General features: G+C 33.7%; 1 protein-coding gene and 1 long non-coding RNA gene across 3 annotated transcripts; one reads left to right on the forward strand and one right to left on the reverse strand.

Moving 5' to 3' along the window:
• Positions 1-1,443: 1,443 nt before the first annotated feature.
• Positions 1,444-2,780, reverse strand: LOC124889321. The gene is made up of 2 exons (XR_007048214.1): positions 2,417-2,780; positions 1,444-1,621 (listed from the first exon to the last, which is right to left on the reverse strand). It is a non-coding gene; the product is annotated as an uncharacterized LOC124889321 (long non-coding RNA).
• A 20-nt stretch (positions 2,781-2,800) lies between these two features.
• LOC107851705 (probable LRR receptor-like serine/threonine-protein kinase At3g47570) lies at positions 2,801-7,382 on the forward strand. Of its 2 annotated transcripts, none has more exons than XM_016696790.2 (4): positions 2,801-4,419; positions 4,498-4,713; positions 4,794-6,779; positions 6,871-7,382. In XM_016696790.2, the coding sequence occupies exons 1-4, from the start codon at positions 3,363-3,365 to the stop codon at positions 7,206-7,208; spliced, it is 3,597 nt and encodes a 1,198-aa protein (XP_016552276.2). In that variant the 5' UTR covers positions 2,801-3,362; the 3' UTR covers positions 7,209-7,382. The 2 variants fall into 2 exon arrangements, with proteins under 2 accessions (XP_016552276.2, XP_016552277.2); XM_016696791.2 differs by having other exon boundaries at positions 4,803-6,779.
• The last annotated feature ends 6,279 nt before the right edge of the window (positions 7,383-13,661 follow it).

Genomic DNA, 13,661 nt, shown 5'->3' on the forward strand with positions numbered 1-13,661 from the left:
TGGCTTGTTCTTTTTCTCGGAGGGTTCTTCTTCAGTCTCCTTACTTCTCTAGTTCTTTTTCCACTTCTTCTTACGCTTGAATCCTGAAGAGTTCTTACCACTTGATTCTGCCATAATGGCATTAGAAGCAGCTTTAGCAGCACCAATCCGCTCATTTTCAAGTTAAACATGATGGGCAACATCAGAAAAAGTTTTGATGCTATCATTGTGGGTTAAGTTGACCTTTAAGTGTTCCCAACTGTTGGAAAGTGATCGGATCACTGCCTAAACCTGCTGCTCATCCGAGAGAATGTGACCATCATTCTTGAGTTGAGTTATTATATTCGACATCACCATAAGGTGTTGTTTGATGTTCTGATAATGACACTTCTTGTAAGTGTCAAACTTGATAGTCAGCTGTCTGGAGCAGGTGATAGAAACACCCCCATATGTTCCTCTCAAGTGTACCTAGATGGCATTAGCAGTAGGAAATTCCTCAAACTCATGTATGAGGTCATCAGCCACAGAACTTACAATAATTCCACGTGTAATGGAATCAGCCTTTTTTCAAGACTTATAAGCTTCAAGGTCTCTTCTGTGTTGTGCAGTATTTCCCTCTTCTGGTAAATATAGGACACGGTTAACATCTTCAAGAGCATTTTGTTCTTCCAGTACATACCATATTTTACGACTCCAAATATTGTAGTTGTCTCCGTTTAGTTTTTCTCCTTTGTTCAAGTCAACAATTATGCTTTTTGATGCCATGTCTATAATTAATAGACAATCACATAAGTATTTTATCAATTATGCATGCAAATTATACATTTAAGAAAATCATTTCACATAAAGGTTTCATGCTTAGTGTAAAATCGAAAGGACACTTAAGAATCCAATCATCATGTACTAACTAAACACTTGATCAGAATTAGAAATTAATTTCTTAATGTGCATTAGGATGATAGCTTTCAATTAAGTCGCTTTAAACTCAAATAAATGAATGAAATTCATATAGACGAAGAGGAACAACTTAATATATTTATAATATAAAGTTAATAAAGAACTTCAAGTTACAAGTCAATCTAAAGATAAATGTCATCCCACAAATATTTGAGATGACTTATATACACTCAAAAAGGCTTGCTAGGCCAAATCTCGTGGTAAACATTAATTAATCTCTCACCCCAAGGATCATGGAGAGAATTTACTAAAATAGCTAATGCTTCCCAATCTGAGATTTCTACATAATTTTTCTATTCTACACGTTTCAATTCAAACAAATGTATAAAACTAGCGACAGTAATGTTTGGGGTCATCTTAAAAATAGCTAATGCTTCCCAATCTGAGATTTCTACATAATTTTTCTATTCTACACGTTTCAATTCAAACAAATGTATAAAACTAGCGACAGTAATGTTTGGGGTCATCTTAAAAGACTTGAATTCTTTCAGTTTCTTCTCTCTTTTCTTTCGCAGAGTCCTTTCATTTCATAACAGATTTTATGTCACTCTAGAAACACCGTTTCGTATGATCTCACGACCTCGAAAATATGTCCTTCGATGACGTACTCTTCCACTTTGTTTCTTTGCTCGACATCCTGAACTTCCACTTGGAGTGATTCGAGTTTGTCTTCGTTCAGCCATGTCTAAAATAAGAACCAAGAAACAACAAAAATGGTTATGTCATTCAATACGACAACTTATATCACAATTTATTGCAGAAGACAGTCTGTTTATGAAAAATTTAGGAACTATTTAGACAAGGATTATATCAAGTCTATTTTATACACTCATTTAATAAATAAAATTAAAAGGCATAATTTTTTACACTAAACGATTCCCAAAGATCTTTTATCAAAGCAAGCAATTTTATTTTTTTAATATTATTTAAAAGAAGAAAGAGAATTGTGCATCACTTTATACCCCTTTTTTTATATATATGTACTACAGTTAGTAGTTCCTGTACTACACTATACACTAACATTAGTACAATACAACAATTGAAAAAAATTATTTTAGGGCAAAGCACAAGGCAGTACAATATATTTCTCTATTCTGTCATTTTCTCCAAAAGGAAAATTTGCACACAACTGGTTCTGTTGAAACTGAACCGCTTTTGGATTAGAAGTTGCTCCATGTTGGGGTAAGTTTCTCCGTGTTTGTCCCCATGGATTAAAAAAATTGATTTTATCAATCAAATCTTTTTTTAATAGGCCGATTCTAAAATAAACAACTTAGATGCATCTGACTGGATCAGCGGTGCATTTGACCGGACAAGCGGTGGCGAGCTGACCGGCTCAGCGATGCGTCTTACCAACAGTGTGTGCTAATTTGATTTTCTATTTCTACACTTAAAATCGAGAAATTACATGCAAAATTAGGGCAATAAACCTAGCTCTAGTGCCATTGATAGAAAAATACAAAGTAAAATCGGTGTTTACCTTGATATGTTGTAGCGGAAGAAGATGATTTTGCCACCGAAAGAATCTGCCCCAAGTCTACTTTAAATCTCTTGGAATCAAAGTGTGATTTCACAAACTAAATGTCTTTGAAAGGTTCACTGCTTTTCTTTGGTTTTTGTATTTCTTTCGTCACTTTTTTCATATACAGAGGAAGAATGAACTTCAAATATATTGGGGAAGGGAAACAGTTTATGTTTGTAACTGTTCTCCCAAGTTTCAAAAATGCAACATTATCTCTTTCTTTTCAACTTTTTTCCAGATAATCTAAAAACAAAAATCGGGTCAAGTCAGGTCGGTCCAGCGACCCATAACCCATAAACCAACAAAAACGTTCAGCCATTTTGAAGTAACCACTCCAGAAATTGTACACTTACATATTGAGCATCTTTACACTTGATTATAAAAATATTGGACCACTCCTTTCCAAGTCAAACACTAACTATACTTCTTTCTTGGTCTACCACTTAAAAGTTTTTTTCCAAGACACACGCTAACTATATGTCATCTAACATTTAATGACATCGGCGGATTTCGGATTAGAATTTTATGGGTTTAATCTTTGAAGGTTTTAGTACTGAACCTATTGTAATTGTAAAACTATGAGTTTAAACTTATTCTTTGGTGCAATTTAATAAAGTTTTATAGATAAATTTATCTTTGCATCAAAAATACTGGATTCAAATGAACACGATATTTCTGTGATGCATCCTCCACTAATAATGGAAATCATTGTTTTGCTTGTCATGGCCGAGAATTTTAATGGAGCTGTGCACAAATAACTTTTGCTAAAGTTGTGGCTATTAACTAACTCACCTCATCACATGCTCTACATAACTGAAAAATTCAATGGACATCCCTTTCCTATTTAAAGTTTCAAAACAACAATGTTATTGGCCATAACAAGTTCCTTCTAATTTATGCAAGCATGGACAAAGCATTCGCCTTTTTACTCTTAACATTCGTGCTACTTCACTATGTTATGGCTAGTTCGGCCGCGACAAAAACCAACATTTCCACCGATCAATTGACTCTTTTTTCTTTGAAATCCCAAATCATTTCAGACCCCTTTCACTTATTGGATGAAAGTTGGTCCCCAGCTACTTTTGTTTGTCATTGGGTCGGAATCACTTGTAGCTCTCGTCATCAGAGAGTGAAATCTTTAAATCTTTCAAACATGGCTCTTACAGGCATAATTCCTCGGGAATTTGGAAACCTGACATTTCTTGTTTCTCTTGACTTGGGAAACAACAATTTCAAGGGAAATTTACCTCAAGAAATGGCACGCTTGCATCGGCTTAAGTTTCTTGATTTAAGTTTCAACAGCTTCAGAGGGGATGTTCCTTATTGGCTTGGGTTTTTACACCAACTTCAATTTCTAAGTCTTGGAAATAATAGTTTCACTGGTTCCATTCCTGCATCATTTTCTAATATTTCCACACTCGAGACTTTGAATCTGAATTTCAATTTCATAGAGGGCCAAATACCAAAAGTGATTGGAAGTCTTATAAACCTTAGAGAACTAAACTTGATGGGTAACAAGCTCATAGGGTTTATTCCTCCATCTATCTTTAATGCCTCGAGGTTGGAGACTTTAGAAATATCTGGCAATTCACTTGAAGGGAACATTCCAGAAGGGATCGGCAATCTTCACGACATGAACTGGTTGTCCATACAAGATAATCACCTTGAGGGTTCTATACCATTCTCCATTTTCAATATTTGTAGAATCGAATTCATTGCATTTACAAACAATTACTTATCTGGAGATCTTCCCAATGGTTTATGCAATCGTCTTCCAAGACTTAAAGGTCTTTATCTATCCAAAAACAAGATTCATGGTCATATACCTACAAGCTTATCAAATTGTTCACAACTTCAAATGTTGTCTTTATCATATAATGATTTTGATGGACCAATACATAGTGAAATTGGAAGATTAACTAATCTGCAGTTCTTGGCTCTCGGATTTAACCATTTAACTGGTATGTTTGATCTTATGAATGCTAGTACTATTCTATCAAATTACTTCAGAATTTTTTTTGATTACATATTAACTGCAGGGATAATTCCAAAAGAAATTGGAAATCTTGTTAATTTGGCGGAGTTATGGGTGGAGAGCAACCAGCTTAACGGCTCTGTCCCAATCTCCATGTTCAATATCTCATCGCTGCAAATTTTGTCACTTTGGAGAAACAATCTTAGTGGATTCGTACCACGGGAGATTGGCAACTTAACCAAGATGCAACTTTTATATCTTAGCGAAAATAGGCTTACTGGTACGTACGTATTCAAAGTGATTGCAAAGAATACAACTTATATTAGATTGAACTGACTAGTTAATCCTTCTTTCGATAAGTATTTGCAGGTGAAATACCCAAAGAGATAAACAATCTCACTGAGTTGGAGGAACTTACTCTTAGTTATAATAGATTTAGTGGTACACTTGATATGGAAATCTTCAACATATCAGGTTTGAGAATAATTTCACTTTCAACCAACAATCTATCTGGAAGCCTACCACCAAACATAGGTTCTATCTTACCAAACATTGAACAACTTTATCTGCATACCTTAACTAATCTTGTTGGGACTATTCCTAATTACATCTCCAACTGTTCAAAACTTACTAATCTAGAGCTTTCAGACAACAAACTCAGTGGCTTGATTCCCAATTCTCTTGGATATTTGACTCATCTACAGGTCCTAAAATTGAGCAGAAACAATTTAACCAGTGACTCCTCGTTAAGCTTCTTTACTTCCTTAACCAATTGCAGAAATTTAACATCTCTTGATATATCTTCGAACCCCCTAAAGGGCATGCTTCCAGCCTCCCTGGGGAACTTCTCCACATCTCTTGTAGATTTTTACACAGACGGTTGCAAAATAGAAGGGCAAATTCCAAATGAAGTTGGGTACTTAAGCAGCTTAGTAGACCTTGATCTTTCTGGAAATAACTTGGCTGGATTGATTCCCACATCATTTGGCAACTTGACAAACCTTCAGCGTTTCAACTTGAGTAACAACAAATTTACAGGATTTATTGGAGATAATCTTTGTAAATTTCAGCGACTGGGTGCTATTTACTTGGGTCAAAATCAACTTTCAGGATCTCTTCCGAATTGTTTAGGGAACGTTACTTCCCTTAGAGAGATACATTTGGGTTCCAATAAATTGAGTTCCAATTTACCAGCAAGCTTAGGGAACCTTAAAGATCTAGGTGTTCTTGACTTATCATCAAACAACATGATTGGTTCTTTACCTCCCGAAATTGGAAATCTAAAAGCTGCGCCACGGATAGATCTATCAATGAATCAATTTTCAAATGACATTCCTAGAGAAATTGGAGGATTGCAAAATTTGGTGCACCTCTGTTTGAGACACAACAAGTTGCAAGGATTAATACCTGACTCAGTGAGCAACATGGTAGGTTTGGAATTCCTAGACCTTTCTCATAATAATATATCAGGAACCATTCCCAAGTCTTTGGAGAAACTTCAAAACCTGAAGTATTTCAATGTTTCTTCCAACAAATTGTACGGTGAAATACCCTCAAGGGGTCCTTTTAAGAACCTCTCGAGTCAGTTTTTTATCTACAATGAAGCATTGTGTGGTTCTTCAAGATTTAGTGTTCCTCCATGCCTGACTTCATCAAAGAATAGATCAATTAGGAAAAAATTGCTAGTTCTATTTCTTTCACTAGGACTTGCAGTTTTATTTGTTCCTATAACTTTTGTGTCTATGTGGATAAGGCATAGACGAGGGGAAAGAGTTCCTCAACAAGCTAATTCATTGTCTACCGTAACAAGAGAAAGAATTTCATACTATGAATTGCTCGAAGCAACTGATGCGCTTAGCGAGTGTAATTTGATTGGTTCTGGAAGTTTTGGCTCTGTTTACAAAGGCGTTCTCAGAAGTGGAACTGCCATTGCAGTTAAAGTGTTCAATTTGCAATTAGATGCGGCATTCAAGAGTTTTGATATGGAATGTGAAGTTTTGCGCAGCCTTCATCATAGGAATCTCGTAAATGTCATTACTAGTTGTTCCAATCTTTATTTTAAGGCTTTAGTGCTCGATTATATGCCTAATGGAAGTCTTGAGAAGCATTTGTATTCGTACAACTACTTCATCGACCTCATAATGATTGATGTGGCATGTGCTTTGGAATATCTTCACCATGGGTGCACGGTGCCTGTGATTCACTGTGATCTAAAGCCTAGTAATGTCTTGCTGGATGAAAATATGGTTGCTCACCTAAGCGACTTTGGCATTTCAAAACTACTTGGCGAAGATGACAGTGAATTATACACTAAAACCTTGGCAACATTGGGTTATATTGCGCCAGGTACGTCTCTTGATTTTGCTCTGAATATTTATTTTCCCTTTTTTCCACCAAGAAATCATGTTACATCTTTAAATTAATTGTTTGATTGTAGAGTATGGACAAGATGGATTGGTGTCTACTAAATGTGATGTGTACAGTTATGGGATCATGTTGCTGGAAACATTTACTAGGAGAAAGCCTAGTGAGTTTGAGGGAGATCTTAGCTTGAAGCAATGGGTAAGTTATTTACTTCCTGATGCAGTAATGGATGTTGCAGATGCCAACTTGGTTCTACCGACGGATAATCACTTAAGGAAGAAGTTAGATTGTTTAGTGTCAATCATGAAAGTGGCACTAGATTGTTGTGTTGAATCTCCAGCAAGACGGACAAACATGAAAGATGTTGTTGGGATACTACAGAAGATCAGGATTCAACTTCTCGCATGTTGAACATGCTCTTCGCAACTCTTGTTCCAAATAACTTGTTTTGTTGCAAATGTTTACTAAATAATTGTATTGATGTAAAGAATGTATTTTTATTTTAGCAGTTGCGTGGTACATTGTTCTAGTTTTGCTTTATAAATGTTGGTAAATAACATTACAGTTTGAAATACTCTTGTTTACTACTGTTGTCTCTCTGGCGCGATTTTATTTCTGTAGATGGCATATATATAATGTTCTGACTTGAAGGTCGCCTGAAACCGAGTCCTTTCATAGCCATGCTGAGCCTGTATATTTAACAATGGTCAGTTAGATTATCTCAAGGTCCGCCTTCACTTTATGTTAGAGTAACGTCTTAGTCGGCCTGTAAAAGCTATCATGTTGGAAGATATCCGTCATGAGAGGGCTCTTGATACAGGTGATGCAGTGGCGGACCTAGGATTAAGGAGTCATGGGTGCCCGGGAGGCTAGAACACATATGACACATATTGACACCAAATCTTTAAGGTTCCACTGGAAACTTAAGCACCTAGCCATCTCTTGGTTTCAAGTGTGTTTTTTTACATCCTATACCAATTTTATACATTTCTTATAAATTTGCACATAGGTCCGCCCCTGAGATGACGGTGTGAGAGACAATATATGCAGTAATTGCAAAGACATATACTCCCCAATTATGTTGTCAAAGATGGATCATGAAGCAGAGTACACTGCCTCACCTGTTTTTCAGATGTTTTCCTCTCCAACAGCATCATTTTGTTCCTAAAGGAACACTTTGATATCCCATTATAAGAAAAAACATAAGTACCTTCAGCACAATTGGGCGAATTTAGCTAGTGTATGTGACTTTTCAGTAGATACTTCCATCATCCTATTTTAACTGCACTTTTAGTAATTTTTATGTCCATTAAGAAAAGGAAACTTTCAAAAATAGCAAAAGTTTGACACAAAACACACTATCTATAGCCACACTTTACATATTTACCATTTATAGCCACTGTATTCAATTCACAGCTGTTGTTTTCACTTTTACTCAATAGTTTGTATTCATAAAAAACATAAATACACTACATATTTAGTATCAGCCAAAACACTACCATTTTTTTTTCCTTTTTCATTTTTTTATAGTATGTTTTTCGTGTTTTCCCCCTTTTTTCTATTTTTTCCTATTTTTATTTTTTTCGTTTCTTTCTTTTTGTTTTTTTCTCTCTTCTATCTCTAATTTTTGTTTCTCTTTCTTTTTCTTTTTTTTTTTGGTACTTATTTTCTTTATCATTATTTTTTGTTCTATTTTATATTTTTTATATTTTTGAAAAATATGACTACTCGAGCACAAGTCATGAATGGTAACGTGAATACTACAATTGTTTATCGTATTTGTAGTCACACGGTCATTTATATTTTTATATTCATTGATACAACTATATTTGTATTTTAAAGTTCGAGCTTGTATTTGTATTTTGTAGTTCGCATTTGTATTTGTATTTTATAGTTCGCATTTATATTTGTATTTGTTAGTTCGCACCATCATTTATATTTCATAAAATTCACACTTGTATTTTAAAGAACAGTTTTGTATTTGTATTTTATAATTGACTGCATATTATATTGGATTATATTTGCATTATGGTTTTATTGTGTTTGTATATTTAGATTATAGTTGGATTATATTTGTATCTGTATTCTATTTTCGTCGATGTCTTTTTATTTTTAAAGAATTATTTTGTATTTGTATTTGTAAGTTGATTGCATATTGTATTTAACCGTGAATATGTACAATTTATCATTTGTATTTGTATACAAATAAGAAAATGCATTAATTGTATTTTCTTGATTCTAAAATATATAAATATATAATGTATCATTTGAGACAAATGTACCATTTTGTATTTGTATGTCAAAATTATCATTTGTATTTGTAAATAAACAAATATCATTTGATACAAATACAAACAAATGAACCAAATGATTTTACAAATACAATATGTATCTGTATATATTGTATTTTTATAAAAATTTGAATTGTATTTATTTGTATCAATAAACACAACTCATATCAATAAATACAAATAAGTATTCGTAGAAAGAAAATCAACCGTTTTTTTTCAATAATTAAAAAACACAAATGATAGTTCACATTTATATTTGTATTTTATAGTTCGCACTTGTATGTGTATGTTATAGTTCGCATTTGTATTTAATAGTTCGTGCTTGTATATGTATGTTATAGTTCGCATTTGTATTTGTATTTTATAGTTCGTACTTGTATTGGTATGTTATAGTTCGCACTTGTATTTGTATGTTATAGTTCGCATTTGTATCTGTATTTTATAATTCGCACTTGTATTTGTATGTCATAGTTCACATTTATATTTGTATTTTATAGTTCTCTCTTATATTTATATGTTATAGTTCGCATCTGTATCTGTATTTTATAGTTCGCACTTGTATTTGTATGTTTTTATAGTTCGCATTTATATTTGTATTTTATAGTTCGCACTTATATTTGTGTGTTATAGTTCATATTTGTATTTGTATTTAATAGTTCACACTTGTATTTGTGTTTGCTAGTTCGCACAAATGAAAAGAAGGAGAAAAAATGAAAAGAAAAAAACAAAAAAACGAAGGAGAAAAAATGAGAGAAAAAATACAAAAAAGAAAGAGAGTAATAGAAAATGGAGAAAAAATACAAAAAGAAAAAGAAAAAAAAAAGAGAAAAAATGAAAAGGAGAAAAAATGAAAAACAAAAAGATGAAAAAGAAAAAAGGTGAAAAAATAAAAAAGAAAAATAAAACAAACAAAAAAAAATGAAGAAAAAAAAAACTGAAAATGAAGAGTAATAGAAAATAGAAAAAGAGAGAAAATACATGAGAGAGACTATGAATTCTAATTATGGATAATTAATAGGCAAGATGGTGTTATAAATTGTAATTAATTGAAACTTAGGTTAAATAGGATAATTAAGAGTTTATTTTTGCTAAATCATATAGTTATCCCATAAATATAAGGTATTGTCTATTAAATTACCCTTATTAATAAATTTTAACTGATTTTTTTAGGCAATATACTCATTACGTTTCACAACATACTTGCAAAGAAAATGAAAGCGCCACTTGAATGAGAATGAATTATCGTCTTGAAAAAGTCTTTGGAGTTTGGACTGATTAGAGGAATAATTTTGCTGCAAATTGGTCACGTCTTTGAGGCCCACACAAGTTAGGGAGAACAGTCAAATGATATGTTCCAATACAAATTGACGTTGTCTACTTTTTATGTATAAAAATTTATAAAGATATCTCTAAAACAAAGTAAAAGTTAGTGTTAAAGATTGTGGTGGGATAAATATGATCCTCCCCTTGTATTAAATTGGTATCAGAGCCGAATTTACACTTCTTTCAATAAATCTAGTCTTGTGATACGAAATTAATCAAAGATCTTGAGTTCGTCCTAACCGTTTAAGCTAGAGAGATCGAAGCAGGAGAAAGAGAAATGATATCAGAAGCATTCAAACAAGTAGGCTTCATTATTGATGAACACCACTCTTTGTGTCTTAAAGAACACTCTGCATCCGAATTATCCACAACGTAGAAAATGCTATGAGGTGAATCATCCTGTTCTTGATCCAAAATTGGTGGTTTATTAATTTGTTTGAATCCTTTCTTGAAACAATTATTGTCTATTAGCTTATGTAAAAAGATTCTGGAAAATGGATTTGGAGTTCCACTGTCTGTGTTGACACATATGTTGTTTAGACTTTTTAAAATTTTTATCACATATTTGTGTCGATATGATATAGGTGTAGATCCACACCGAACTTGGTCAACTTACCTGAGGTGCTTTGGGCACACCTATGACTATTAAGTACAGATTGATAGGGTACTTGTTTAATTTTGGGTTTAAGTCATAAACATATAGAGTTGTAGTAAGTAGGCGAATGCTTTTCTATTAAACGATATATCTTATGAATAAAACATTAGATGTATACATAGAACTAAATTTTATTAGTTTTAGTTGAGCTACTTTAATTAATCAAGATATATACTTTTTATGTTATAATATACATTTATTGACTGTATCCCAGAATGCGGATCCACATCCGTCAATCCTAAAATCTATATGGTGAAGAATCGATTACTAGATTTGCACCCATATCAGATATCCACACCCTAGTTCGAGCAACATATATAGCGTTAATTAATACTCCACTAGCTAAAAATTACTCTCTCCATTTCAAAAAGAATGACATATTTGACTAGGCACATGATTTAAGAAAACAAATAAGGCTTTTGAATCTTGTGGTCTTAAATTAAAGTTATGGTAAATGTATCAAAATGCTTTTTAATCTTGTGGTTGTAAACACATCACGTTGAAAGTTAAAATTAAAGTATTATCAAAAAAAAAAAGGGATCTTTTTTTATTTTGAAACAGACTAAAATAAATATTCGTTCTTTTCTAAATGGAGGAAGTAATACTTTAGCTAGTGTCCATAACTTTTTAGTAGATACTTCTATTGTCTCATTTTAACTCTTTTCGGGCCTATTTACAAAAATACAAGGTATATTTTATTAAATTACTCTTATTAATAAATGCAGATCGATTTTTTTCTGGGAAATATATCATTACGTTTTACCACACAATGTAGAGAAAATGAAAGTGATACTTGAATGAGAATGATTTGCCGTCTTGCGCAAGTCTTTGAAGTTTGGACCAATTAAAGGAATAATTTTACGATTACATTTATGATTTACGAGTTGATCGAATCAATAATAAACAAATAAAGAATAATGAATTAATAATAAATATAGATTGATTTTTTATATATAGAAGGAGTACAAGAGGTCTCACCCGGCAGACCAGTAAACACTTTACCTACGTGAGATATTATCTAATAGTAAGAAGTCTAAAAAAAATAAATCCTTTTTATATACATTAGAACCGCTATTCACTACAAGCTATCAGCGCTCAGCGCGAGCTCATGACATGGAGTTAAGTATTGTAAGCCACGAAAAGACTTCACCTGTTTTCGATCCGAGGAAGGAAGCTAAAGAATTCAATCAACTGTCAAAATACCAAACTAAAGAATCCATGGCGGAGGGAGCAACTTCTGTAAAGGCCCCCACTAAGCAAAAAGTTGAAGATGGATTCAAGTCCCAGCGGAATTGCAACTATACCCGACTTTCACTGCATCGCATTTGCCGGGACTGAATCCCCTTTCTTGAGCGATCGCCTTCGCTCGTTGACAGTTGGGCTAGCCACACAGGTACGCCCGGGCCTCTGAGAGTGACCACACCTAAGCGAGTGCTAATGCTAATACCAACCTTTTTGAAATGGAAGTGTAGGCGTGTAGGCTCTTCTTCGACCGCCTTGACACCTTAATATCAAGGAACCCCCCCCCCCCCCATTCCACAAGTAGGTGGAGACCTGGAGGGTCGGAAACCCCAACGGGAAACCTTTCACCGCGCCATGCTACCTGTTCAAACTAATATGTATTCAAAGATAATGGCTATTCAGTTAGTTGCTGAAATGTGCGTGCATAAAGGCTTCACAAATGTGGTGATTGCGACAAGTCTTCCTTCATTTTTAGAAAAAGAAGAAGAGCACTACCAAAATGAAAATATTCTTTCACCTCTTAAACTCATTCAAGCGATATTCATCTTAGCAAGACTATTCTTATATTCAGTTGTGGTCGACGGGGAAGAAAGAAATGAATGAATGTTGCGTCATTGAGATCTGTAGGGTGGCGGGTACTTCAAAACCGTACGTGGAGCTTCCGCCGTGGTGATTAGAGGACACCTCTGATCGTTCACCTCTAATGTGACACGTTCCCTCCCAGTTATATGATCAACGGGATCAGTCGGCTAGAGAGCGGGGCTATTCTTCTTCCGGGGAGACAAAGTCGTCCCTTCTACTAATCGCTTTACAAAACAGACTTTTATCACAACCTTGATCACAGAATGGGAAAAGTACCGGCCTAGACTCCAAAAAAGAGATCACCATCGGGACCGGTACTGCTACTAGATTACCCCCTCTATAAAGTAAATAATTCTTGATGTGAAAACATAGAGCCAGAGGGCTGATCTTTGAATAGGAAAAAGAGTGGGTCTGTAGGGTCCCAAATAAAGTAAATCCCCCTTATTACTATACACTACACGTGACTTGTAGAGAAAATTTACTTTTATTTTAGAAAAATAATATCATTCTACTATTGCTTTTTCCCTCAAAAGTATAACAAATATCACAAAAGTCTTCTTTCCTAGTTAGCAAACAACATGTCATATTCAAGAAAACACACCCATTTTTATTTTCAAAATAGTAATAATGTCAAGTGGCTTTGTAGTGTGTAGGACCTAAAGAAATTAGGCTATAAAAGATACTTATGTGACATTTTATATATTTTTTTAAATTAATTAATTTATAGTAATTTTAATTCATTGGCAAACCTACAGAGAATAGCTGAATCTT

Source organism: Capsicum annuum, chromosome 12 (assembly GCF_002878395.1).
Source record: "Capsicum annuum cultivar UCD-10X-F1 chromosome 12, UCD10Xv1.1, whole genome shotgun sequence".
Taxonomy (NCBI): Eukaryota; Viridiplantae; Streptophyta; class Magnoliopsida; order Solanales; family Solanaceae; genus Capsicum; species Capsicum annuum.

Coding starts and splice junctions, on each gene's coding strand:
- LOC107851705 (XM_016696790.2), top strand. CDS start 3,363: ATGGACAAAGCATTCGCCTTTTTACTCTTAACATTCGTGCTACTTCAC. Junction 4,714..4,793: donor TAGCGAAAATAGGCTTACTG/GTACGTACGTAT, acceptor TCTTTCGATAAG/TATTTGCAGGTGAAATACCC. Junction 6,780..6,870: donor ATTGGGTTATATTGCGCCAG/GTACGTCTCTTG, acceptor GTTTGATTGTAG/AGTATGGACAAGATGGATTG.